We start from the raw sequence: 27,829 nt of genomic DNA on the forward strand, positions 1-27,829 counted from the left end.
TCCCACAATGACACGCGCCCTTCGTGTTATATTGTTTAATAGGGGAATGATCTGTGCTGTTATTAAATGGTTTATTTAAAGTGTGTTTGGTTGTCCTGGGTCCGTTAGGCTGCTTGAAGTATTGCCTATGGCTATAACCCAATAAACTCTCATTATCATACAAAAAAATGTTAGCCTTCACCCACTGTACGCTTGCTCTGTGTTTATGAGGATCCTCTGTATGTGTGTACCCTGGTTTTAATCCCCACACTTACACTGCAAAGAGGCTGACCAACTTCATAATAGCACAGTACAGTGGCCTGGATTTGGACACAAACTAAATAGCACCTGCTACAACACTGTCGTTAGTGTTGGGCAGCTATTGGCAAGGCGCTGATTCAACATGATGATGGAGGAATACTGGATACTTCTCCTGGACGACAGTAAGGAGCTACAGTACTACAAATTCCACAACGCGAGCCCATCACACCTGAATGCAATTAATGTACTACTGAATACTGTACCTCAGCAAGTGCAGTAACTACTGCAGGATTGTAGGGCAGGTAGAGAACACAACACAGTATGGTAGGAAAATAAAATATTTAATCAAAAACACATTTACACAGATATTAAGAGTCAGCTGCAGCTAAACCAGACTAAACAAGATCCTGATTGCAGCGTATCAAATCAGATTCGTGGTGGTCCTGTTCATGTGGATTAACTTAGTACTGTGAACGACACGACTATCTTACTACGCTTGCTCGTCCAAAGCATTTCCTGCTTAAAATATTTTGCAGAGACATGCATCATACTGACAAAGTATAGGTTGCATTACCTAGAATTTTAGGATTTGTAATCAAAGAAACTACAAAATGATATTGCAAAAGGCTACTGGAAGCCATAATAGTAGACTTCAAAATATGACTTTTTTTATTTTGTCATTTTTTCATTAAGCATGTGGAAAACTCAAAGCTGTATGTAATTTAATATATGAACCTAACATTATTCAGTAGGTTTCATTCAATTTTATGAAGCAAAATTAGTTAAAACTTTTGGCTATAGCTGTAGATTAGTCCTCATTATCGGTCTAACTTATTCTACTTGTTCCAATCAGTTAAACCAATTACCAGTATCATCTGTTTGGCACGCTTCCTGCTTATTGCTGGACAGGGTCAACTGTAACAAGTTAGATATGATAAAGTTATATTCATAAGATGTTTTGGCCAAATGTTAATGATGAGAAGACTCTTTTCGTCTTTCCTATTATACCTCAATACAATACAGAGACTAAAATCATGATTTCTTTCTAATATTTTATTGCTGGGACAAACATGTACCCCATCAACAAATCGAAGTTTACACTCTTCTGTGCTGAATTTCTTTTTTTTCAAGGGTAATTTGTTTTCTTTGCATGGGGTATCAACATAATAGTGTTAATTATCTAAATACATTTCAAATAGAAATTATTTTAGTTCCCAATATGTATTATAGATCTCAAAAGGGAAAGGTAGGTATTATTTTAAATGTAATTAATTGAACGCTGGGCTACAAGATCTAAACATGAAATTACCTGAAAGGGTACACCTCTACGTATTTTCTTTTTATTAAATTAGCAATTTTCTTTTGGATTTCAAATATTACACTTAGGGAGTTCAGAAGATAAATCCTGCAGTTTGTATTTGATACTGCATGTTGCTTGCGTGAAAACCTGATTTTCTTATCTGCTTAATAAGGTGATCATCCACCTCATGAACATTACATACGGAAACATCTTACAAATACCCCTCATCGTATCCAATGTAATTTCGCACTCACTAAATGGTGACCCTCTGTTGCAAGCGCCCCAAAGCTGCAGGTGTCTACATCAGCCTCTTGGGGTCGATCTTGTCCAGGTGGACCAGGGGTTTGAGCTGCTCTGCAAAGTTCCTCATGTCATCAGACACGGTGTCCTGGCCAGCAGGGGCTAAGACACTGAGCTCCACGAGGTTGGAGAGGGACAGGGGCTCCGTGTTCTCAGTGTTGCCCGGCAGGAGGATTCGAAACAGCTTAAACACCACCACTTTCAGGGCCCCCTTCCGGAAGATGTGCCCCTTGGCCACAAACTCGTGGTCCATTCGGAAGCCCATCTCCAGTAGGAAGTCGTGGAGGCTGTGGGAGGCTGACACGTCCACGCAGTTGCGGACCAGCGCGTGGCGGCTCTTGTCTCCCACCTCGGGCTGACCCAGGTAGCGCAGGTGCCAGGGGGCAGCAGGCCGGTCCAGGGAGTGCCTAGCTCGGAGGATGAAGGGGCTGCCCTGCTGGCCTTTCAGAAGGAACACCATCTCATGATCCACGAAGCTCTCCGGCTCCATGTTGTCACACAGACCACGCAGGCGGTGGAGCAGGCTCTCTAAAGCCTGGTCGAGCACGCTGCCTGCAACACACACAGATAGAGTAGTATAAGGGCAGCCAGTGTTTCAAAACGTTGTATAATTCCATCTAGGTGAATCTATCAGGTCTCTTAATTGGAATTACAGCGTTAAACACTTTTTAGGGCTACTCATCCACCAACATTACCACAATAACTTGCATTACGAAATCACACAATTCATTTGTTTTGTCATACTTGCTCTCGATCTTTTTTCATTACATAGTGCACTTTGAGGACCACTTTGTGCAATAGGTTGACACCTATTGCTTTTTTAAAATTTTTTGGATATGTTATGGAAGCAGTGATGTTTTTTAATTCAGCCCAATGGCGTCCATGTGTCCACTGTACAGCAGGAGGCTGAGCTTTTGTTTGAAGCATCATTGGTTATGCAGAATCATCCTATGGGTTCAGTACAGCTCCATAAAACAATACAGCTAGGACATTGCAGTGTGATGGACTAATTGACAATCCCTGATCATTTCTTCACAATCAGAAAATGTGTCTGGATTTGATGACTGGGCATGGAATGACCCACAAGCATCCGTTATGGGGAGCCAGTGAAACTAAACAAGACTGGACAGGAAATGCTTAGCACCTGAATGCAACTGAGTCAGCAAGCGACTTTAAACAAAGGACACAAAACAAAACAAAAATCATCTTATTATACAACAAATGAACTAAACAGCAACATTTAGACATTTACAAGTGGCAACCCTAGTCATGTACATGTACAATGAAAATAGGATCACATTTTTAGGGTAGACAGCAAATCTTGTTTTGAAATGAACAGGTTTAGTTTTAATAGGGGCCAGGAATTCAATTTTGCAAGACAGTGTACTGTGTAATACAGATGCTTACCACAAGTGGGCAGCAAAGCTGCTCTGTCCTCAAAAGGTGCTATACAAGCACTTACTTGTATAATGTATAGTGGATGAAGAGAAATGTATGGAGCATCACACACTTACCTTGCAGCAGGTACTCCATCATGTGAATACTGCCACCTGTGACAGGCATCACAGCGACAGGAGGAGCCTCCATAATCACTGACCTCAACTGAGCTGACAAAACAAAAGAGAGAAGAAAGCAAGACTGTGCTACATTATTAACCCTTTGTTCAATGGGGTGGATTTAACGTTCATGAGCTGTATTGCACATACAGCCTCCTGCCTGCCTGGCATTCACCTCTGGGCCACTCAAGCAGAGACTGGCAGTTGTCTCAAATTGTGTGGTGTTTGTTTTGTGATGTGGATTAGACTGATGAGAAAGACATTAAAAGGCAAGTGAGACAGCTTGGCCACCTAGCACCCTGAAACCAGGCATGAAACTGAAGGAACACAGAGCCACTTTGTGACTTGGAACTTGGTTTCAGACTAGGTTTCAGGCCACTAGGTCCCCATGCAGGTAGGTACCCCGTAGACTCACAGGCTCATCTATAGAGTCTGCATTCTTGTGTAGCAAATTACAATAGGATTGATCAACTGAAATCACTCTCTGATATATGTAATGTTGTAATAACGATCTGGGCTGTGGTGCCCAGACACTTTACTAGTATAAATTAATGCATTCGCTTTACCCCAAGGAATGGATTTCAGCAATGACGGCTGGAGGTACGTGAATAATTATTATACATTTAAGTTATTTATCAAGTCACAACGGAGAAGAAATAAATATGCATACATATATGGAATGGGCTCTGTTTATGTTATTTATTATTATTATTATTATTATTATTATTATTATTAATTCAGCCCACTTGTTTCAAGGTACAACTGAGTTACGAGTACAGCTTATTTTTTCTAAACAACAGAAGAACATTTGATAACATACAAAAACAATATATTTAATACAGGATTAATTTAGTTTATTATTATTATTATTATTATTATTATTAACACCCCGCATAAACGTAACAATCGACTTACCTGTATCTCGTTAGAAATGTTTACTTTTCAAGAACTCCGGTCCCCGAATTTTGTGGTCTGCTGCAGCCCGTTTCTGCTTCTCTTCTGCCGGGTACGTGTCTTAATATAGTCCGTGGCTTTAGCTTTGCCGCTCTCAATAAAATTAAACAAAACACTATGAAAGGAAACGATACCCTTCCTCTATTTACATTGACAGACCCAGATCCAGACTATATCCAGTAAATTCCAATGCACGGAGTTCCTCTCCGCTTGCACCGTGAGATTTAAATTATCGGAGGCCGAAGTCTTCCAGTAATCAATTTCACCGCTGCAGAGATGCGCATCGTGAAGTTGTGACTGCGCATGTTGATTTCCGTGGTTTCCTAGATATCGTTTTTCAATAATACACTAGTCCACATATTCCAGTTTAACGACCTTATTTATTGTGTATTGCAGAGTGAAACGTGCTGTTCAGAAATCAGCTGTATGACGTGTATATTATGTGTTGCACTTATTTATTCAATACCTGGGCTAATGTAAAATGTATAGATTATTGCTACACCCTATATAGGGTCAGCTACTGGGTGTATTTGAATCATCCTGTCTAACAAACTGTTGGTTTTGATTTGTATCCCCGTGTTTCTCTGTATTGGTTATTATAACTGCTGTTTGGGTCATGTCTGTTCTCTACGGTTTATAATGTAGGAGTGGCAGTATTTTCTAAGCGAAAAATATTAGACATTCTGTGTGACCCTACCAGTCCCTGGTATGTTCTGTTAGAGTAATAGAGGCGATACCTGAGCTTACTGGAGCTGTTTCCCGCAGCACCTTCTTAATTAGAGTTACCAGACATTGTATTTACGTGTTTCTGAGTACAACACTGTAGCAGTGTACTCAGCACAGTAATGTATTATACACAAATAAAGAGACTTCTGGATTACGTGTTAAATCACTCTGATTATGTGTGTTAATAATACATATTCGGTTTAACTTCGTGGACCGTGGCTAATTTTTTTAAACGTTTATTTTCTCTTGGAAGTGCCACTAGCCAAGTTAACCTTTTAAGTTAGTCCCTATTGTGTCATGTTTAACACAGCTGATTTATAAGTGATTTCATACACACACACACACACACAATTACATTTTTAAATTGTGATTGTGTTATTATATACTTATTTTAACTGCTTCAGAGTCGCTACATCTTCAATGAGTGAAGTTTTTCACACTGGAAATCTCGTAAGCCTACTCTTAATGACATTTTTTTTATTAATAAAAGCAAAGCATTCCTAGTGGCATATACAAGGAATTAATGATCAGATATGAATGGTTTGTAAAAAAAAAAAAAAAAAATATTGAAATGGTTATGTGAAAAATATCTGTATCCTTGACAGAGCCAAAGATAAAACCTGAGACAGTAAAATGGTTCATTTTAATAGAAGTGCAGGTTGGTGAGGCAGAGTCACCACATGCTCTGCTTTCAAGAGTAACAAACGTTTGTTTGACAACAGACATAGCAAATAGTGCTGCACAAACCGATGACTCCGATGAGCTCTCCACAGAAATCAGGGGCTGGCAATCAGCTGAGGGTCGTTGGTGTAGATCAGGGGTCTCCAACCCTGGTCCTGGAGAGCTACTGGGGCTTCTGGTTTTTCTTTCAACCCATCTCTGTTACTTTATTGAACCAATTATTAGGTTAATTAGTCCAGATTAACAGGTGTTCCAGATCTTTAGCCACAGATGATGTAAAGACACCTATAAAACCTGCTGGAGAGGGGCTCTCCACCCTCACTTGTGAAGAGCTTGATCCCAATTAGAATAATCAGTTAGCACAGCTCTAGTAACACAGTTTCATTTTGTTGCAGTTTTTATAGAAGTGTTTTACACAGTAAAAACACAGGATTTCATTCATTCTGCACAGTTAGACAGTAAATAACTTCCTCTTGGATCATGTCTCTCCTCTGGTCTCTGACTGGCTGTCTAATTTCTAGTGCAGCGTAATGAATTTCACATTCCTCCTGAGAAACAGAAACGAAATATGAAGAGCAAAAGATTCAGATTGTTGTAATCCCCTTGAAAGAGCAATAAATAGATAGACGTGATGGCTGAAACAGAAAATGATATACAAACATCCTAAACAAGAAAAAGAATACTCCATGACAGTTCTTGGGGAAATGTCTTGAAATACTTATTTTTAAACCGTGAAACGCTGTGAAATATGCAATTTTTTAGTGTGAAAAGAATTCATCACTACTCATGGAGTATCTGCTAGTAATCTGACAACTGTATCAAATCAAGATAGCCCATATCAGCTTGTTCTTTAAGATGCAATGCATTCCTTTTGAGGCAGCTGGCATGTTTAATAATAGATTGCAGTGTCTTTAAATAATTCCATCTTTTCAGATCCACTCCTTCTGAACTTGTGAGCACCACAATGAGGAAGATGCAACTTGAGGATATTTCAGAATAACGTTTCAGAGTTGGGACACACAACAAAGTTTTTCCTCAAGAAGTAACATACATCACCCGTCAATGATATTAATAACATGTTACAAGTACCGTGAAGAAATATATCACCGTGATCTACATCCAAGGCACGTGGAAAACACAAGTCTGAATTCTGTAATTAGCTTTGAGAATCATAGCACTCTTACCTCTTCCACTTGGCTTGCTTGGTGTGTAGAATTCAACTCAACACCAAGAGCAGAATCTTCTGTAAACAAATAAATAATACAAAAGAAAAATATTTAGAAAAATAAGTAAAAAAATAAATACATATTAATGGTCAAAATGCGATTTTCAGTCTCAATGTTTTTTTTTTAACTGGTTAAATGGAGAATAAATAAATATGTTACCTTTGTCTCCTGTTTTTCTGCCTCTTAAAAGCAGTATTAAGACGGCAGCGATCGCTACACAAGCAGCAACTATTCCCAACAGCACAGGGAGGAGGACGGTCTGATTACTCTGAATGCTGCCCTGCTCTTCTGTTACTGTAAAACATGAAAGCACAGCATGTCGTCTTGTTTGTCTTTGCTTGTGTGAGTTTGGCAAGGTAAAGGCTGGCTACAGGCATACATTTTAATTGGCTTAATTGCAGCTCTGAAAAAATTTAGTTATGGCAAACACGTATTTTCATTTTAAAAAATTATATCTGGTACTATACTCAAGCAAAAGAAAGATCTAAATTTGCATGCCTCGTTTTTAGCTACTCTGTTCAGGTCATTTCACCTCGGTGCGTCAAAGCACTTTCAAATATAGTATGGCATCTTGTAGCATTTTTCAAAATGAAAATATCGCTTGTAACGCTGCTGTGTATTATTTTTGGATTATTAGTATTTAAATGTACTGTTTTGTGTTTTAAACGCTGTTATATTGTTATTTTACAGCATGGATGGGGTAAATGCTGGATGCACCGTCCAGCTAAAATCGTGAGAATGCGTGGTCAACAGCGAGTGCTTATTGATAAACTGGCTGTCAACCGCGCGTATCAGAAAGCCCCCTGCAGAATGTGGTCGAGGGATAAACTAGGTAATTGATAGCCAGTTAATCCCTCGACCACGATATATAAACCATCAGCTTTTGCTGATCAGGATCGGGTTGTTCAGAGGACTAATAGAAAAGTAAGAACTCGGAAAAAAAGAAATGCTACGCATGTTTTATTTAAACATTTATTTTGTTAATTAATTAATAAATACACGCACACCGCTTCAACCCTCAGTACTGGGATGTCTCTTCCTTTTCTGTGACGTCAGCACCAAGCCATCCTGTCACTATGACTGGCGGTCCTTTCAGATCTGCAGGAAAGACCTCTGAGTGGAATTATTTTAGAAGCTTATTATATAAATTATTATTTATAAAATGGTATGGGGCACAGCAAAAATCTTTCAAAAACCAAGTTACCATGTATGGTGTATTCCACGCTGGCTCTCTCTCGTTCTTTATCTTGTAATCGGCACCTCAGAGTCATATTGTAGGCACTGGGAATCACCAGCTGTGCACTGGGACCAGTAGAAAGAGTTGTGTTTGATTCCAGCAGGGTCCCATTACTGTCCATCCACTGAAGCACAGCGTCCTGGGGAGTGTGATCACAGAGCAGGGAGCAGTTCACAACAACCTCTGTGCCTTTAGAAACAGGGCTAGACACATTCGCGTTCACTGGAAACAAATAAACATGTTGTGTAATTACAGTTTCAACCATATACCACAGAAGATACTGGGGTCTATTAAATTGGATTTGTAAATGCAGATTTCATGTTTAAGTCATTTCACAGAAGTGTTAACTACAAAGCCAGGGTCAGTTGTGAGCTAGCCCTTACCTGTTAAAACACACACAGTAAGCATGTGGTATTTCTCTTGCTCGTCCCTCCTGCAGTGGTAAGTGCCTGTGTCGGGGCTCTGCACTCCCTGGATGAGAAGGGAAGCATTGGGCAGCAGACTCACTCTCTCTCTGGGGTTGACTGTGGGGTGAGCTGGTGCAGACACATTGAGAAGGGAAGCATTGGGCAGCAGACTCACTGTCTCTCTGGGGTTGACTCTGGGGTATGCTGGTGCAGACACATTGAGAAGGGTTCGGCTCTGATCCCCAATCGCTTGAAATGACCATTCCACATGCCTGCCTTCCGTCCGGCTTGATATCCCAACACAGGGAAGCTGAACGAATTCTCCCTCCGCGACATACACTATCTCTGTGGTATTGGGATCCAACGCTGTAACTGTTCATTAAAAATAATTATGCTACAGTAGAACTTCAATCTGGCGAATAATACAAGGCATTCAGTCTCCTTTTGTTTAAAACTAAAATGTTCATAGTAAAGTTGCCCTTATTTGCTTTGAAATGTGCCTAACCTTTGCCTGGATACATTTGTTGCTACAGTAAGTTTGCCTTCTTCATGACCAACACATTGATTATAAGCATGCCTATCTGGTTGCATTGCACACATGGTTGAGTGATTGCATACTGAAAGTGGGGTGTTTGTAACTTTGAGGTTCTACTGTACAGCTCTGGCCAAAAGTTTTGCATCACCCTCTATATAGAATTAACTTATTTAGCTTCATAAAGTCGAATGAAACCTGCTGAATAATGTTACGTTTTCGTATTGAATTACATAACGCTTTGTAGTTTTCCATATACTTAACGGAAAACTGACATTTTGCTGAATGAACTACTGTACTACTACTATGGCTTCTGATAGACTTTTGCAATATCATTTTGTAGTTTCTTTGATTACATGATGTTAAATAAGAGATCAAAATTATTATAATTATATATATATATATATATATATATATATATATATATGTATCAATCCTAAAATTCTAGGTGATTCTAAACTTTTATCCACAGTTTTATATGGTGAATTAATTCATCTATTTATTTATATTCATATTTTCATTTAATTGGTGCTGAACTTTTTAGAAAGTTTCCTTTTCTTCCTTTTTTATTAAGGACATCTTTACTTTGGTTTCTACTTTCCATTTTTGGTAGTTTAAACAAAATCGGCGCGTTTTTGTAATACAGTATCACTAAAATATGTAACTATATTTCAAATTAAAATCGCTATGAAAAATAGTACTGCATCTGAGTAATAAAAAGGTGAGCTACCTGTTATGAATACTTGATACTCAGCGAATGCTCTTTCCATCCCGTCCACTGATAAAACACATTTCAATTTCCTCTCGTGGTCCGATTGCTCTACCTGAAAGCGCAGGTAGGAAGCGCCACCTGCAGGCTCAAGAGAGTACTGCCGCTCCCTGCTTGTCTCTATCTTATTCCCTGGGTGGTTTCTCCAGGTGAACACCAATTTAGCAAGGCTTTGATTACATACAGCATTCAATCTGTTGCATGCAACCGAACATTGCAAAGACAGGGTGGAATGCAACATCACAGGTTCACCACTGGGGGGCTCGCTGACAACTAAAAGATATAAGTATAGTTTATAGCATGAACAGTATATACAATATTTTGATACAGTAACACATGCATTTGTTCTTGCAATGCTTGTTTAAACTTGTTGATTTCTCAAGGACTGTGCTTGGAGCACACTGACACTATGGTGAGATTTCTCTCCCTCTCACTACTATCTGGTGGGGACAGATTAGCTTGCTGTATAATTTAACTGAAACTCCCAAAGCACTACTGCCTGTAGCTGTGTCAAGGTGAACCAGCTGGCACCTCCAATGGAATATTATGCTATTCTGAATATTGTACCTGCATATCCTCATTGCTAATCAAAGAAACTGTCTCAGAAAAGGAATTGTGATGTTTCTCAAAGAGCAAAACAGTGTAAGTCTCTCGCAGGACACAGATAGAAAGGAATTTGGTGAAGGTGCTCTGTTGGTAGGTGATTCCTCATGACAAAGCAGTGAAGCCCATGCCCGAGCCTTCTGTGCAAAGCAAGATTGTTATGTAAAACCACAAACTTACTCTGCAAAACAAACAATGAGACATTTTTCACTGTGTCGCAGGGTTCGCTTTTATTCGAACAGAAACAACACTCGTACACCCCGGCATCTTCTGCTCTGACATCGCGTATGGAGAGAGAGGAGTTGAGGGACATCTTTATTCTGTCGTGCTCCATTGCTGGGCCGAATTGGGCTTTATAGTTTTCAAGAGTGTATAATTTAAAACGATTGCCAGCTGACGCAGTGAAATACCATCGCACTGATTCGCTAATCGGTGAAAGTCTTTTTTTACAAGGCAAGTTAACAGTATCCCCTTTCCTGATGTATATATGATCATCTGGAGAAAAAAAACAAGCACAAAATGGCAACATTACGCACCTGTGAATATTAAAAAGACATCAGAAAAATAACTAGAAACTCTGTTATTCATTACTCTACTCTTCAACACACAAAAAAACTTGAATGTAGTTGAAAATTGATAATATTTCAGTGACACCAGTAATTAATCTATATATATAAAGAATTAGAAATACCTACACAAGGGTTAAATGTTCATTACTGTGTCGCTATCCTTATAGCGGCTTTGAAAATGACAAGTAACAAAAACTACAACTGATATTCAGAAATCCCAACACTAGAAATATGCCCATAACCATCAATTATTGTCATCACTGTTCATTTATTTGCTACATTTTAAAAAGTGCTGCAAGCATAGTGACACCATATTACAAATGAAATCACAGGGAAGTTCTGATGGTCATACCCTTGTAATTAGGGTTACAAGATTTCCAGAATGAAAAAACAGGACTTTATTTTTTTTTTTAATTTATTGATGCCGATGCAACTCTGGATCAGTTAAAATAACTGTATATAATAACACAATCGCGTTTTTATTTTATTTTAATCAGTTGTGTTAATCAAGACACAAATGGGACTAAATTGACTGGTGGCACCTCCAAGATATATTTTTTTCAAAACTATGATCCAGGAAGGTAAAAAGTATATTAATTATTAAACATATAATCGTACAAGAGTGTTTATTTGATTTTGAAACGCACTAACAGAGCCTAATTCATTACCCTGCTGTAAACTTGATGCGCTTACTGGGGGTTTTTGTTTTGTTTTTGTTTTAATGAAATAGAAAAACCGGGACGACTTAATAATTTAATAAACTTGTTTTAATCTACAAGAAATTACATAAAACACGAGTAACATTTATTTACAAAAGATGAAAACTAAACAATATATATAAACTAAAGCTAACCCTTTTCAGTCATGTAGCAATGCATTGAATATTGAATCCATCAACACTAACAATTCGTTGTATACAGAAAAAAGAAAAATAAGTCTCACCTTTTTCTCACGCTATTTTGGTCGTACCATTCGGGTAATTTGGGCTTCCATTTCTTTTAGCCAGAGAAATTCTCCTTCCAAATTCAAACGACCTAATTAATATTAAAATACGGGAGGCTATATTTATATATTCCAATTTGGCCTTGCATGAATACTGATGTGCAGTTTTCTTAAACTGGGTTTCAACAAGGCTTTTAGTTTACGGGAAACAAAACAGAAACCGGGACTTAGAGTCACACACACACAAATCCACAAGAAAGCGTTGTGCACTATCATTGTATTATTTGCTAAACATTTTTGAGTGCTGCTTATATATTTATTATAAACCTATTATACACGAACATGTATAATATAGCCTAGACAAGTTTTCCTACAGAACCCTAGCTTCAGCAATTCTGATCCAGTCACGCAGCTAGCACTGGTAGTAAATCTGAACAGGCTACCCTACTCGCCCACATTTCCCATTACATAATATTCTTATAATAATAATAATAATAATAATAATAATAATAATATAAGTACCTGAATCTGCATTATATATATATATATATATATATATATATATATATATATATATATATATATATATATATATATATATATAGTAGTATTGTTTTTTGCTGTTGATAATGGGGCTCCACTGTAAGAGTTCAACACATTTCTCAGTAGATGCTAATCCACCGGGACTCTCTGGAACTTCATTCTGTAAATCTTGCAGCAAGCTGATGTTAAGCCCCGTATTTTTTAACAAAATCGTGGAACCAACTTTTTATTTTTATTTTTTCCATGTTTTCGTTCTTCTAAAACAATTCTTGCGCAATGAGTTTAAGAGATTTTATTTCAACTTAAAGTGGACGCTCAAGACTGGTGCTGTCTGTAGCCCGCCGCATAAGCCACTGGCAGCTATGCCAATTTAATACATTTTGGGGTATAAATGTGACTCATTCTCTGGCTAAAAGAAACTACATGGAAACCCACACTACCCGAAAGGTACTACTAAAATAGCGCGAGAGAAGGTGATACTTCTATTTTTCGATGGAAACCCGGCTATTGACATTTCTGATCGTATTAAAAAAGAAGAAAAATCTCTTTGATACATCTTGTATGTGCATCCAAGTTGTTTATTAGGGTGTGTCAACAACATTGAAAAATAAAATCGTCAATTAACAAAATATTCATTCATGTCGAAAAATATAGGCCCTATGTATATCTGCATACACATTTTCCATGAACAAAATAATCATGAATGAGCTTACAGTAATGCACAAGTGAGCAATTTAAACTAGTTCAACATGACATTGAACAATGTTGTGATCCACTTCAACCAACATTCTGGTAAATTAGCATTTAAACCATTCACAATGTTGTTGAAGGATATTGTATTCCAAATACATAGTAGTTTGATGAAACATAACATTCTGTTAAATTCAAATTAAATCATTTAGGACCTTTATATTTTCAACAGAAAAATATGACGCAAAGCACGATAATACAGGCACTGAATAGATATATCTTCCTTACTTACTGCAGCATGGTCAAAAGCGAAGCATTCGGTCATTAGCCAAAGCCACTTGGTTATTCTTGAGATTTATGGGTAATGTCCGAAGTAAAGCGTTATCTTGCATTCCGGACAGTTACTGATTTGCTTGGTAAATGTCGACATTTACCAGTAAACCCTAGTGTTATTCTATACAGTAATTTTAATTGTAACTGCTTCAGAGTTGCTACAGCTTCGATGAATTGAAGAAAAAATAAAATCCAGTTTTTTTTTACTCAGGGAATGGTACCTATACCAGCTGTATTTTTTTATTTTTCAGGCTATAACACAAAATGATAAAAAAAAAAAAAAAAGAAGAATGCCTACCTGTTGCTAGAGGCGAGGTCCCTACTGAACACAGAAAAAATACCACAGAGAGAACAGCAGCTCCAGGGTTCTGATCCATTTAGTCACACGAGTGCTGTAAGAGAAAACAACATTAATACCATGTCTAATGAGAGCCTGACTCTGACCAGGCTGAAAACAGCACGTTTCATAAGTGCACTCATTCTTTAAAATGTTAGGAAAATGAATAATTCATTGTGGCACATCTTTTTCTCTGGTACAAATCCTAATATCGTTAATATGTGGAATAATAAAATAAATCACACATATTTTGGTCGTGAAATTTTCATGCAGGTAACATTAAAGAACTAATGATTCGACAGAAGATGAGATGTGACCAATACCAGCTTTGAAAATCTGGAACAAAATGAATTGGAAGCTCATGAAGGAAACCGGCGCGGTTATTAGCGGTATAAGCATGTCTCAATTTTTAGAACCGATACATAAAGGATCCAGGGAAAGACAGATATAACTCAATGCTTCTAAAAACAACAAAGAGCGCTCTTTTAAATTATCAGTCATTTTTTAAATAGTTCTATTTTCATTGTGAGATTTCTTAAAAGGAAAAGAGGAAATCTTTAGTTTTGGCAGAAAAGGGTACAGTGGATATTTATTAGAACACCCCGCTGCTTCTGTAGTTTTGATTTCTTGTGCAGACGAAATCAATCCACCGTTACTGAAAATCTTGAGAAATTGTCAAAATAGGCAAATTAGTGATTGTCTAATTGAATTGATGGCTTTAATAGGACACACATACAATTCATTTAAAATAGTATGAGAAAAGAAACACATAGCCACAAATGGTAAACTGCATGAGACTGACAAAAAAATATATTATTATTAGCTGACTATGCAGTTGTTTTGTCATTATATATACATACCTTTGAAGACAATCGTCCTGCGATTGCTTAGAACTCCACACAGTACAAAGACTGATAAGATCCCTTCTTCTGACATACAGATCAATAGGTACTGGTATTAGTCAAGTCTAATCTTGTAAATCATCACTATCTAACACCTCGCCCACACACAGTAAAACCCTGACCACTTTTAAACAGCGGGATGCACATAACCAGCAAATAATAAAAACAATTCCGTGTGGTTATTTGCCCACAAACACCCTCAGACTGATTAACGGTATGGAGCATATTACCAACTGCCACAAATAGCCTACAGAAAAAGCAGGTGATGCTGTGTGGGTTATTGTCTCAGCCATCTGGTACAGACGTGCTGGTACGTGTTTACTAGCACGAGGGGTCCTGCTTGTGTCAGGCTATACGCTGCGTGTTGTGTGGGTTGACATTTAGGCGAAAAGTAGACCTTCCTGTAGGCTTCCTGTGTTCAGTCTCAATATATTTATGAGCTAGAATAATATGTGAACACAGCTTTGAAGAGTGTGTTTTGTTTTGTAACTATGAAAGTGCAAAGAATGTGACAGTTGAGCCAAAACAGAACAAGACAAGGAACCCTGTCAGTGTTTTTAGTGTAGTAGTTTGAGTGATAAGAAGCACATAAAGCAGGTGCTTAAGGTTAATATTATACTGTAGTAACAAAACCATGTTTCATTGAAATTAGGAGGATAAGGGGCTTGTGTGTTATTCAGCTATCCCGCATGGAATAACTACAGGACTCTAGAATCGTTCATGGTGGATCCTCTATGTATTCAATCACTGTAAATAATTTAGTTAAAACATATTTTCCTTTATGAAAATCACAAAAACAATGCAAGTGCAGGCATGGATTGACCAACACTAACCAATGTGCTCCAGACAGGCAGACAAACAGACAGACATGCATACCTATATATATGGCCATAGCTGAGCATACATACAGACAGACAGACAGTCTTTTCAATATTAAAGGTTGTAATTAAAGGAGAACACCACTAATGTTGATCTGGTTCAAGCCTGGAAGCTTTAAGAAACCTGTCTGTATGGTATGAAGGCAGGGGCTGCTAGAAATCAATCGGCAAGGCCTGTTAATACACTGAGTATACAGCCATGTGGATTTAAAACAACTGGAATATACAGCCATGTGGATTTAAAAGAACTGGAATACACAGCCATGTGGATTTAAAACAACTGGAATAAACAGCCATGTGGATTTAAAACAACTGGAATAAACAGCCATGTGGATTTAAAACAACTGGAATATACAGCCATGTGGATTTAAAATAACTGGAATAAACAGCCATGTGGATTTAAAAGAACTGGAATACACAGCCATGTGGATTTAAAACAACTGGAATATACAGCCATGTGGATTTAAAACAACTGGAATAAACAGCCATGTGGATTTAAAAGAACTGGAATAAACAGCCATGTGGATTTAAAAGAACTTGAATAAACAGCCATGTGGATTTAAAACAACTTGAATCTTCTAAAGAGTACTGTATCCCAGCCGCAGTGAGACAATAGAAAATAATACAATTGTCAGCTGTCTGAGGTTTCTTGTTTTTACTTCATCAGAATCTGACTCCTACTGTACTCTTTCCACTGAGCAGTGTGAACTGTAAACAAAACCCTACCATTTTTTAATCTTAGCAGTGCTATTCTCTGTACTTCAGCAGAACACCTCCAGAGGTGTCATTTGTATCCTTTATATACCTGCCTGCATTAAAACCTCAGGGTGTGAGGATTTCAATTTTTAATAAGTAATCAGTGCTATAGAAACAATAGGTACTCCTGTGTGAAAATGTTAGACCACTTTGTGCTTTACTTAGGCATCTTAAACAACTTCTAAACAGGCTCATGCATTTTTCCATACGTGGCCACTAATTTGCCTATTTTGACAGTTTTCCATGTAAATATATATATATATATATATATATATATATATATATATATATATATATATATATATATATGAATCATGTACAGTATTTATTTATTTTACAAAAAGGATTTTGATCATTGGTTACAAATATACCCCTTTTTCAGATGGAAACTGGGTGGGTTGCACTTAGCCTTTCTTGAATAAAGCCCTAAAATCAAACCCCCCACTTATAATTAATAATGCACACTCCGAAACTCATTGGACAGATATCAGAGAAAGGAGTTTCAATTAGACAGATAACAGAGAATGAAAATGACTTTCATTTGCTGTCAAATAACTCGTATTCATAAAGCATTCTCCTTAAAAACAAATCTCTGAAGTTATGTAATGATGTGTAAGTGCACCTGTATTTACTGTGTAAATGCAGTACTTTGTAAATACACAGTAATTAGAAAGTGTCACCACATCTTATTTGTTTCTTGACAGTTCTGTAACATTAGCGCTTGCAGGTGCACAACACGCAGTGGAACATGTTTTGTGAATATGGCCCTTAGATTTGGATAATTTGCAGTTGAAATACTTCCTTACTTAATAACTCTACTTGCTCTTTGTTCGTATTGATCCATGGCACACTTTAAGCTTTTGTTGTTATTGTGAGTGAGACGCTCAAGTTTCCACAGTGCTGCCTGTCTTGACCTTTTCACTGCTCTCGCTCTCTTGTCATTCCTGTGCTGTTTAAGAGGATTCCTTCACTGCCCTCAGCTACTGCACCAATCAAACAGCATGCGCACACTCAAGAAATTACAACAGTGAAACGGCAAATTATTGAAAAATATTTACAAATAGTGAGCATTTATTTAGAATCTTTGTTTTAGGCCTGACGATTTTCAAGAAGAATAGAGGAGTTTGTCTTTACTTGAGTTGGTAAGAAGCTTTAAATATCTGTGTACTATATAGTGACAACAATTACAGTTTGGCCAATGAAAAAACCTTTAATATACTTCATATTTATTGTTCACATTCTTAGAAATACAATTAATTGGTTAATTAAAAGTTTATAGGAAAATCACATATGTTCCTCATTTATTTTATACGTTTAACTACATTGATTTATATAAAGGAAATAATTCAATGCATTTTGAAGTCAATTGATCCTAATGATGGCGAACCTAAATACCACCATCATTTAAATCATTAAAATAACAGGGCTTTAAAACAAAACACACCAGTGTGTGCGAGTCTCTTAAATGTATTTCTGTATTTAAACGACAGTAAAATGTTTGGTCCTAATTGAATATTTAAACAAAAGTGAAAATAGTAAAATATTATTTTTAATTAAAACTAAATGATATTAGCACATTTTCTTTTTTACTGTAGCCTACTTAGTACACAATTAACAGGTCAAAAGGTTAAGGTCATTATTTAAGATCATGCATTTCTGTCGTCCTGTGTACCTCCTATGACCCTTAAGAGTACCCCATTGGTACAGGCGGGGTACCCCTGGTTGAAAACCCATTCCATAAGAGACAGGATCAGCTGTACATATTAACTTATAAAATAAGTATACTGTGTGCACATGCAAGGCCTATAGTTATCCGTTTGTGTTTAGAACGTTTTATTGTATGTTGCACTAGAATAATAATTGTTTGGACCAGTAGAGTGCACAAGAGTGCCCTCTTGTGGAGAAGATGTTTGTTGCAGGTGAGCTCGTACAAGCACAGTTTGAGATTAGAACAGCACGATCTTTTCAGGGTGTACAAGCTATTGTACTAAACCCAGATTGAAAGAATTAAAAATGCTGTGTCTCAGGAATCCTGTATTGCAAAGCTCCATCAGTGTCATTACACTGAAACACCTGCAGAGGAACGAGCTTCATAACTTGTACTGACGACCTGCTTTTAGAGATTCAAATGTTTTACAAGCAGCGTTAAAAAACAACAACAAAAAAAAAACGTAATACTTTTATATTGTTTTTAAAGATTTAAACATGAGTTGAAAGGTTAGCTTTTGTTATATACTAAAACCCTATTAGTCTGTGGGACACAATTCCATAGAGTTTACTCAAGTCTGTGATGATTGTGGCTTTACTACTGAAGATACTATGCATAACTGAAATAGAATTTCTGTTCATAGATACTGAATATCTAATGTATTACATGATTAACATCGTATTATGTGTGTTCTCTATCAATCTATATTGCTGTTTCATAGACTTAATAACTATTGATCTTTTTATCCACCGCTTCTAAAAGCTGAATTTTTCAAAATTTCTGTCCCCTCTGAAACTAATTTGGGAACGAGAAAAGGCCATTCGCCCCATCAATCTCTTGTCAGCACACCCTACTGGGGGGAACTCCTTTAAAAGCACAGACTCTAGTATTTTTTAAAGGTTCCCGGTGCAGGTCTATTCCAGACTGGTAGTAAACTCTTTGAGAATGTATCCCCTCGCTCAGGCCGCGTCTTCATTAATATCCCAGATGAACTTCAGAGGAAGGTCCTTCATTTTCTGCTGGAACACTTTGTCGAAGAACTCGCTCTGGGCCACCGTGAAAGTGTTCTTCCAGTCTCCGATAGTACCTGCCATACAAGGACAAGAAGGAAGTGTCGTCCTTAACAAAATCTTTCCATGTTCAATATCTCACCTACACCACCACCGCCACAGAGTAAGAACAGAAACCCAATTCTGCAGCTCAGTGACTCAGTGTGTGCAATGAGCTTCCACATTCTGTCAATCGAGCCAATCACTCAGCACAGGCTCATGAGGGCATGAGGTGGAAGTCCACTGGACACAAGCATTGAATGCGATTTACTGGTGAATTAAGCCCTAGTTTTAAACTCTTCATCCATTCAGTTGTACAGAAGAGGTTTCTCTTAGATGATATATATCATGTAATGTTATTTTTCTATCTAATGTTACTTTTTCTATTGACCAATGAGAAGCTGCCAAAGCCAGCAGGGGAGCTGGGGTTCTGTTTGCCAGCTCCATCTAGTGCACAGCTAGTATTGCCAGCAAATCAAATGAAAACTCGATCCACAGTGCAGGTAGCTGACCTGGGCAGGTAAACATGTGACCTGGGCAGGTAAAGACTGCTGAGCAGCTCCTGAAAAACAAGAGAAAACACTTTCACACAGACTTTGAGGCTGGTCTGCTTCTACCTTTCCGTAGGAATCTGCCCCGGTCCTTGTGCATGACGTCCTCGGGCAGGAACTCATAGTTTGCTCTGGGGTCGTTCTTCATGTTCTTGAAGGTTGCTTGTTTCACAATCTTGTCAACGGCTGAGTCCTCCAGACGCTTTCCAAGGAAGGTACAGATCTTCAGCACAGCAGCCCGGAGATCCTAGAGGGGGAAAACAGCAACATGATCCTGAGCAGGAGAAAGAGGACATTCACTACAAAAAGGAAAGGAGGAAAGAAAGAAAGAATGAAAGAAAGAAAGAAAGAAATAAAGAAAGAAAGGAGGAAAGACAGACAGAAAGGAGGAAAGAAATCAATAAGGGGAGAAGGAAAAAAGAGGAGAATAAAGAAGGAAATCATTTTGATTATAAAAATAGAACAAAATAATTCCATAAATCCTACTTATTTTGCACTTCCATTCGTTACAATAGCTATGAACATGCTTATGTCGGAGATCCATATCATGTAAAACACAATGTTCACAATTAATAAATTAAATCATACATTTCCAACTGAAAAGATGAAGAATACACGCCCCAGGATTACCTTGATCATTTCCTCATAGGTCATGAAGAGCATCTCAAACTGGTCCCTATGACTGTACCAGCCCCTGATGTGGTCAAACCAAGAGCTGCACATCACTGTGTAGGAGGAAAAGCATTGGAAATATCCAGTGGTGTAGTGGTAAATAAAAAAGTGAGTAAACTGCCCTGTTTGAACAGATAGATTGAACAGATAAACATGAACAGATACATTGTTATTGGCCCTCAGCCAACCAGAACTCCCCCATAAAGTTATTTCCCCTCGGGTGCTGTTCAGTGTGAACACAGACCCGACACCGCACTTCACTGAACAGTTCTGTGAGCATCCTTTCACGGGTTAGGATAAAGGCTAAAGATAAAGACCTCGGAGCATCAGATGACCTGTCTCAATTTAGAAGTCTCAGTAAGCCAGGGAGACTTTAGTTGGTCCTCTATCCTTCCTTAGTTTCCCCTTGGGGGAAGTCACCTCGCTTCCCGGCCTTGCAGGTAGATCAGTTCGACCTCACCTCAGCGAGGCCGGTTCTGTTTCTAAAGTCACAAGCACGCAGTCTCTTTATTCTAATAGGCCCTTTACACATGGCTCCTGAATCGTGGAATAGGTCGACCTAGACAGCACATTAAAAAATATTATTAAATCATGTCTGTTGCTCTGTGAACGAACTGTTTCATAACACTTTTCTGTTTGTCACCATTACTTCTCAATGCGATTAGTCCACGACCAGTTTGTGAGGTCGACTGGCATTTTTATATTCGACTAGTCGATTATTTAGTGCTGTATGTACATATAATCAGATTCTGATATACTTTGGGCTAAACAATGTCCTCACCAAGTTTCATTCCAGCTGCATAAGCGGATCTCACTATTTTCTGAAAGAATAAAAATGCAAATGTTACAAAATGAGAACGAAAGATCTGGAGAGTGTTGAAGGGACCTTGAATCTAGTGTAACAAATGTGACCTTTCTTCCATCCACCAGCAGAGCGTTGCAGTGTGAAAATAGTGAACAGATTTACCTTTGCCATTTACATATTTATCCATAAAGCTACTGAAATCTTTTGTCTTTTCCATCTTCACCATAATATTATGGAAATGAAAGTACGACACCATGGCGTCTTTCGGGTTTCTTACGATATAAATCACCTGCAAATGAATCAAACAACTCAGTTAGATGCCTGGCACTGCTCAAACAGATGCTGCTTATTAAACAGTAAGTAGATTCAAATGACGTTGTGTTAATGGCCTTTGAACAGCTCTTAGTCTTCAGTTTCAGTTGCCTGCCATATGTATTCTAAGCTAGTTCAGCCCAGGTTTCCATAACAACATTGTATTAGTAAGCACCAGCCCCACCTAGTGCACAGCAGTGTATTGCAAGCACAACAAAAGGAAATGCGATCCAAAGTAGCTGTGCACTAGATGGCGCTGGCTCTTACACAATACATGTGTGACTTTGTTGTTCAGGTGAGGGACACGCGATCGCATCCCCTCACAGCTCTGCAAGAGAGAGAACGACAATCTATATCTGAATACAACAGCTTCCATTAGCAAAGTCAATCCAGTGAAACCTTTAGCCTGGTTCTTATCAGCAGCTCCACTGATAGAGGAGGGAGCAGCTTTCACTGTACAGGAGGTCAATGACATGAGGTCCTGTGTGTTACACATTACAATGTAATATGACAGCTTCAAAAGGATGTGGCAATCATTGTTAGAATGCTACCACAGTGGGAACATTTTGACATACCAATGGGATCACAATGGTCGAAATACCTAAAATACTGTGGTCTTCTTATGGCATTGATGTCTTTTAAAGAAAGAGTTGCTGACTCTTACTTTTGCTTTTTTGTTTCTCAAGGCCTTTGGCACCAGATAATAGGGCAGGTGAGATGCAAAGAGGCGAGGGGAGGGTCTTGCATTGTAATCCTGCCCCTTCTCTTGGAATTCCAGCCATGGGGCTCGTTCGTAAGTTGTTTTGAATTCAGCTGCATCTTCTTCTGCATAGATCAGGGTCAGAATCTGCTGTGTCCAGACTGTACCTGGAGAGTTTGTGAAAGTACTAGAATTAACAAGTGAGCTTGTCCATATTCTATTTTGACCTACCAGTGCAGGCTCTTTAAGGACGTAGAGAATCACTCTCTGTTTTTTTTGTCTAGTTTATGTATTGGGTTGTCATTCATGTGCATTTTGTTAGTCTGTGGGGGAATGTTTTGATCATAATATCCTGTGAAGGAACTGACTTAATTTGCAATTTATATATATATATATATGTTAGTTCTGCAGAACGATGAACACTCTGGGTGTTAAATCGGGGTCCCTAAAGGCTTTTTCTTTATAGTTCTGTTATAACCAATGTTGTATGTGTTTCTTTGGAATGCCTAAGTGTGGTCCCTAGACCGTTGTTATGGAAAACAAAAAAAACAACACGACAAAATAAATCATGTGATCAGTTTCTTACCAGACTTTGGATACGTTACGATGAAAACGTCGCTGTCTCTGATCTCAAAGTCCTCCAGAGAGTCGATGCACTCTGGTGTGATTTCATCCTTTGGGAAGTTAAATCCCTTGTATTCAAATGTATACTCGTCCAGAGACTGGGCTGCGGTGTCTGCCATGGCCGGGACGAAGGAGGGGACTGGAGGTGCAGAACAGAGAGACCTTGCTCTTTGAACAATGGGACAGAGTTTATTTTCTATCCAATCTGTTCACACGTTAGACGCCCACGTGCCGTGCAGAAGTTCAGTTCCGCTGCTGTACTGCACAGCGGCTCTACTGCGTTATCTGAATCGTCCAAGCAGAATAACTAATCCACTAAACTTGTCTGTTGTAAATCCACTTTGTTATTACGGGAAAAAAATAAATTAACACATTTCTATATGTGGTAATACATAATGGTAGGTACCCCCTATACTTGAAGTCCGATAAAAAAAAAAATGGATGGATGGATTGGAAACAGTAAAAGCTTTAACAGTTTCTCTATATTGCATAAAAACCACTACCGTAAGAAAAACGTATGGTGGTTGTACTTAACTTTCCATTTGAATATATATTATTGCTTTCGTATTACATAGTGAGTTGGAATACATTGTCCTATAAAATGGTATATAGAGGATAAGGATACAGTAACAACCAAGTGCTGATGGATCCATAACCCACAAAAGCAAATACTTAAAAAATTCAATACAAAATTTTTTAAAAAAAGTAGCGCCTACTTTTGAGATGTTCTAATTGTTTCCAGGTAAACTGAGAAAGCTATCTGTGTTTCTGCTCTGGTCGCCCAAACTTGAAATGATTAAAACCAGCATTTCATTTAAAAAGCAAGGTCGTTTTAAAGCAACAACACAGACAGAAACAAAATAAATGATATTGTATACAATAGGGCTGTCAGTTAAGCCTCAAAATAGCAATCGATGAATTGGGCCCACTTACATTTTCGCTCCATTCCTCTCCCCGTGACGTTTATTTTAATATCACTGCTGTTCAGTAAAAGCTTGTGCACAAGTTACAACAATTGAATGCGAGAGGTAATTACGCCTTGGTAGCGTCAGGAGAGAAAAACAAAACTAAACTAAACAAAAAAACATTCGCAACAAGCCTAACAAGTTTAACATACTAAAGTGGTGTTTATAAAATATGTATTTAGTAATATATAATAATAATAATTACAAAAAAAAGAAAGAAAAACTGAAAAACTGCGCTACCCCTCAAAATGAGCTACCCTGATTGAAAAATATTAGGTAGCTATAATAATGAGCTACCCTCTGCTTTAAAACACACACCGCATTTCAAACCAACAAAATACGTTTTTTAAAGGATTTTTAATACTATGAATTAGGTGGTGCTTTGCGATGGGTCTGTGGCAGTGGATAAGAGGGGGTGTAGGCTCTATCTATCTCATCATGGGGGGCACTTGTTCATGCGACGCCCATACAAGCTTTCCTATCTGTAGTTAATAATAGCAATATTGAGCGTATTTGACACCTGTACAAAGTTATAAGCTAATATATTATAATTTACCGAAAATGGTAGCTCGGATTTATGGGCCTGTATCGGAGAGGGAGGAAGTCAAAAAAAAATATCACGGTGCATGCGAATTTTGTGGCGGTAGCTCAGATTGTCAGAACAGCGGGCCTTTTTGTTTGTTTGTTTGTTTGTTTTTGTTTACATCAAAGAGACAGAGGGCCGTACTTAAAAAGCATTTTCAAAATTGATTCGCTGGTAGGATGGGACCAGCAAATCAGATGCTGGTTAACACGAGCAGTAAAGCAAGAAGCACGCCCACTGCTTGTCTTGCAGAAATACTGGGTGCGTTCAGGGAGATGATCCTGCGCCAATGTTCACATCAAAATGTATGTAAAATATAAGCTCAGACATTGGTAGAGCGGGGCCCACGTTCCTATATCTATATCTATCTATCTATCTGTCTATCCATCTATAGATAGATAGATAGATAGAGCTCTGTCAATAGGACTGTATCGTATTATAATGTGTCAGTGTGGCACCGTGAACTATTTTGTGTTAATTTAATTATGTTCTAGTATCAGCCTTATAACTTTATTTAAGTGCTCGCTCATGTCTCAAATAAAATAGCTAAACAAAAAACTTAAACATAAATGTCAAAAACATCACAAAAGTTTGTTGTTCACCGTTATGCAAACATATCCCAGAATGCACTGCGGATAAACATCAGTTGATCATTTCTCAAATAATCCGATCCTGGGTCGTTTGGTATTCGATCCGTTTTATTCATAAAGGCATAAAGTATCAGCATTCGGTTCGTGAATAAGGCCAGAGAGATCGTTTCCAATCTTTTAATTCTGTAATATCTTGATCATGTTTTTGTACTTTTTACTGGAGAGCATTTTATTGTCTGTTTCATCATTTTCTGCCTGCAGTTTACAACAGTAGATTGCTCAGACCTGTAGTATCTTCTGCTGAACCCTCTTGGAACTGTGTTTTCTTTCAAACATCACTAATGAAGTCAATGTGGTTGGTTAATCTGATTGGTCTAGCTAGATTTCACAAGCTTGATGACAAAGGTGGCTGCCCCTGGATCCAGATGATCAGGAAATTGGGCTATTCTCTTGAGGCACAAAGATGTTAGTCATAGATGGTCATTTTGCAGTAAGAAAAAATACAGGTGTGAAAGGAGGTATAACTGCACTGTATAAAAATGAAGTAGGTATAGGTGGAGATTAGAGGGCCAAGAAAATAAACAATCGGCCCATTCATACTTGAGAAATCTACTCTAATCAATTCAAAACTCGTTGTTCTGATCGCTCCAGCCCTTCTCCCTGAACTATGCCATAACTACAGCGCTTCTCAATGAAAATCGCAATGGAGTAAATACAGGTTTGTCAGGAATAGAAAACAAATATAGCTGGATTTTGTTTAATGTATATTAACAATAAAGCCGTATGTAATGCAGTTATAGGACTGTGAGCGTCTGTGTATGGGTGATATCAGCACTTGTAGCGCCTCAACAGCCTCGGTCCATTGTACTCATGGCGACATTCCCACATACATACATTCGCCGGCCTACAACCCTATCACTGAGCTATGACATCATCCCTTAGTCATAATGGTATGACATCATGACTACCATCTCCCCAGCTGTTTTGTTAAGGCAGTGTCTGGAGTGTGAAAGGAGATACAGAGAGTGCAGGCAGCCTTGTGTAAGCTCTGGTTTAGCTAGAATATAAACAGAAGTAAAAAGAAGATTTGTTTTTTTTTAATTAAATACTGATGTTTGGATTAAAAAAAAACATTTAGAAAGGTTAGCTCCAACAGATTGCTTGTGCTAGAGTGTGACAATGAAGGAGGAGTCTGCTACAGAGGGAGAGAGCTGTGAGAAGTGTGACGTGTGCAATGCAGATAGGGAAAGACAGGATAAAGCACGAGACGAAGGCGCAGTCGTTTTAGAACTGGTGCCTATAAGCGAGATCTGGAGGAAATATAAAGACAATGAAGACAAGGTTCGACAGGGGCAGGAGAAAGAGAAAGGAGGGGCGAAACCCAAAGGAGGTTCAATACCCCAGACTAAAAGCAAAGCACCTGGAAACAAGCCCAGGCTGGATCCTGCGAACACCGTTAAGTGTTTGAAAATGATTAATAAGTGGCACGCCATTGTGAGCAGTGGTTCAGTTCAGAGATCTCAACGGCCGCTGAGTAAAACAGAAGATACGGCGAGTGGAATCAGGGCTCAGGAGGCAGTCGCCATGCCGTGGGATGATGTGGAGGTGGAGGAGGACTTATTTGAAGGTAGAAAATATTCAAAGAGACAGCTAATGGACTCCATCCGTCGTGTGGTTTTGAAACAGATGAGTCGACAGCATTGCCAGGACACAGGGGAGCGGGATGAAGGATATGTCATTTTAGATCTAACTCCCATCACTGAAACAGTGAGGTTTGAGCCACCGAGGCCCGAGTCTCCCAACACTGATACGCTGCAGCTCACACACTCTGAAACGCAAACCGAACTGGAGAAAGCTTCAATAGTCACTGCCGATCCAGAGCCTGAGGATCAAACCCAGCAAAATGATCCCACAACGGAGATGGAAATACAGACACCGCTACAACCGAGGTCTCCTGATCCGAGGGTCAATGAGGTCAATGAGCCAGGGGTAAACGAGCTAGAGGTCAATGAGCCAGAGGTCAACGAGGTCAACGAGCTAGAGGTCAACGAGCCAGGGGTCCACGAGGTCAACGAGCTAGAGGTCAACGAGCCAGGGGTCAACGAGCTAGAGGTCAATGAGCCAGAGGTCAACGAGCCAGGGGTCAACGAGCTAGAGGTCAATGAGCCAGAGGTCAACAAGGTCAATGAGCTAGGGGTCAACGAAATCAATGAGCCAGGGGTCAACAAGCTAGAGGTGAATGAGCCAGAGGTCAACGACGTCAATGAGCCAGGAACCAATGAGGTCAACAAGCTAGAGGTCAACAAGCCAGGGGTTAACAAGCTCAACGAGCCAGAGAACCAAGAGCCTCCCAAGGATCAAGATACAGAGTCCGGCAACCGTGAGAAACGCAATAAAAAGAAAAGGAAAAAAAAAAGGTTTTGTATTTGTGGCTTTTAGCTGCTCTCCACCTGCTCAGGGACTGAGCCCTGCAGGAATAGAAAGTGAATAAATGTGCCTGAATAAAGAATACTCCTTCCTGCATTCGCCTGGATTTTTATTCTTACAGAAATCTGATCACAATAATGTTACTGTGCTGACTCCAGTGCACAAATCCCAGTTTACTGCACCATGATCCTTCACAGATTCTGCACCATTTTTAGGAAATGTGTGTAATAAAAAAGTAAAAATTTGTAACATCCTGCAAAATAGCTAGAAACCTTCAATAAATGAGAAACTTTCAATAAATGAGAAACCTACAATAAACGAGAAACCTTCAATACATTCTAGTTTGAAACTACTGCAAGTGC

At 38.6% G+C, this 27,829-nt stretch overlaps 3 protein-coding genes across 6 annotated transcripts; all 3 read right to left on the reverse strand.

The window, feature by feature from the left end:
* Positions 1 to 562: 562 nt before the first annotated feature.
* Positions 563 to 4,683, reverse strand: LOC131701517 (mediator of RNA polymerase II transcription subunit 18). 3 transcript variants are annotated; one of them, XM_058999892.1, is made up of 3 exons: positions 4,312 to 4,683; positions 3,355 to 3,442; positions 563 to 2,392 (listed from the first exon to the last, which is right to left on the reverse strand). In XM_058999892.1, the coding sequence occupies exons 2-3, from the start codon at positions 3,425 to 3,427 to the stop codon at positions 1,839 to 1,841; spliced, it is 627 nt and encodes a 208-aa protein (XP_058855875.1). In that variant the 5' UTR covers positions 3,428 to 3,442; positions 4,312 to 4,683; the 3' UTR covers positions 563 to 1,838. The 3 variants fall into 3 exon arrangements, with proteins under 3 accessions (XP_058855875.1, XP_058855873.1, XP_058855874.1); XM_058999890.1 differs by having other exon boundaries at positions 3,355 to 3,447; XM_058999891.1 differs by having other exon boundaries at positions 3,355 to 3,478.
* A 1,017-nt stretch (positions 4,684 to 5,700) lies between these two features.
* On the reverse strand, positions 5,701 to 16,664 carry dicp2.2 (diverse immunoglobulin domain-containing protein 2.2). Of its 2 annotated transcripts, XM_034906157.2 has the most exons (9): positions 14,806 to 16,664; positions 13,907 to 14,000; positions 10,712 to 11,026; positions 9,890 to 10,201; positions 8,604 to 8,999; positions 8,188 to 8,442; positions 7,143 to 7,277; positions 6,942 to 7,000; positions 5,701 to 6,305 (listed from the first exon to the last, which is right to left on the reverse strand). In XM_034906157.2, the coding sequence occupies exons 2-9, from the start codon at positions 13,983 to 13,985 to the stop codon at positions 6,192 to 6,194; spliced, it is 1,665 nt and encodes a 554-aa protein (XP_034762048.2). In that variant the 5' UTR covers positions 13,986 to 14,000; positions 14,806 to 16,664; the 3' UTR covers positions 5,701 to 6,191. The 2 variants fall into 2 exon arrangements, with proteins under 2 accessions (XP_034762048.2, XP_058855872.1); XM_058999889.1 differs by lacking the exons at positions 5,701 to 6,305; positions 6,942 to 7,000; positions 7,143 to 7,277 and adding an exon at positions 7,302 to 8,096.
* A 177-nt stretch (positions 16,665 to 16,841) lies between these two features.
* On the reverse strand, positions 16,842 to 24,546 carry LOC117413816 (amine sulfotransferase-like). The gene is made up of 7 exons (XM_034023155.2): positions 24,424 to 24,546; positions 22,865 to 23,041; positions 22,243 to 22,445; positions 21,429 to 21,555; positions 20,420 to 20,514; positions 19,856 to 20,036; positions 16,842 to 19,276 (listed from the first exon to the last, which is right to left on the reverse strand). Exons 2-7 carry the CDS (start codon positions 23,019 to 23,021, stop codon positions 19,149 to 19,151), a joined length of 891 nt encoding a protein of 296 aa, XP_033879046.2. The 5' UTR covers positions 23,022 to 23,041; positions 24,424 to 24,546; the 3' UTR covers positions 16,842 to 19,148.
* Positions 24,547 to 27,829: the final 3,283 nt, after the last annotated feature.

This window comes from Acipenser ruthenus, chromosome 25, assembly GCF_902713425.1.
Source record: "Acipenser ruthenus chromosome 25, fAciRut3.2 maternal haplotype, whole genome shotgun sequence".
Lineage (NCBI taxonomy): Eukaryota > Metazoa > Chordata > Actinopteri > Acipenseriformes > Acipenseridae > Acipenser > Acipenser ruthenus.

What these genes read in the sequence shown, in the direction of transcription:
- LOC131701517 (XM_058999892.1), bottom strand. Translation starts at nt 3,427, where the DNA reads ATGGAGGCTCCTCCTGTCGCTGTGATGCCTGTCACAGGTGGCAGTATT. An exon ending in GATGGAGTACCTGCTGCAAG is followed by an intron (nt 2,393 to 3,354) that starts GTAAGTGTGTGA and finishes TGTGTGTTGCAG; the next exon opens with GCAGCGTGCTCGACCAGGCT.
- LOC117413816 (XM_034023155.2), bottom strand. Translation starts at nt 23,021, where the DNA reads ATGGCAGACACCGCAGCCCAGTCTCTGGACGAGTATACATTTGAATAC. An exon ending in CGTAACGTATCCAAAGTCTG is followed by an intron (nt 22,446 to 22,864) that starts GTAAGAAACTGA and finishes CAAACTCTCCAG; the next exon opens with GTACAGTCTGGACACAGCAG. An exon ending in GGGCAGATTCCTACGGAAAG is followed by an intron (nt 19,277 to 19,855) that starts GTAGAAGCAGAC and finishes CTTGTATGGCAG; the next exon opens with GTACTATCGGAGACTGGAAG.
- dicp2.2 (XM_034906157.2), bottom strand. Translation starts at nt 13,985, where the DNA reads ATGGATCAGAACCCTGGAGCTGCTGTTCTCTCTGTGGTATTTTTTCTG. An exon ending in GACCTCGCCTCTAGCAACAG is followed by an intron (nt 11,027 to 13,906) that starts GTAGGCATTCTT and finishes TTTTTTCTCCAG; the next exon opens with ATGATCATATATACATCAGG. An exon ending in CTCATTGTTTGTTTTGCAGA is followed by an intron (nt 10,202 to 10,711) that starts GTAAGTTTGTGG and finishes TATATCTTTTAG; the next exon opens with TTGTCAGCGAGCCCCCCAGT.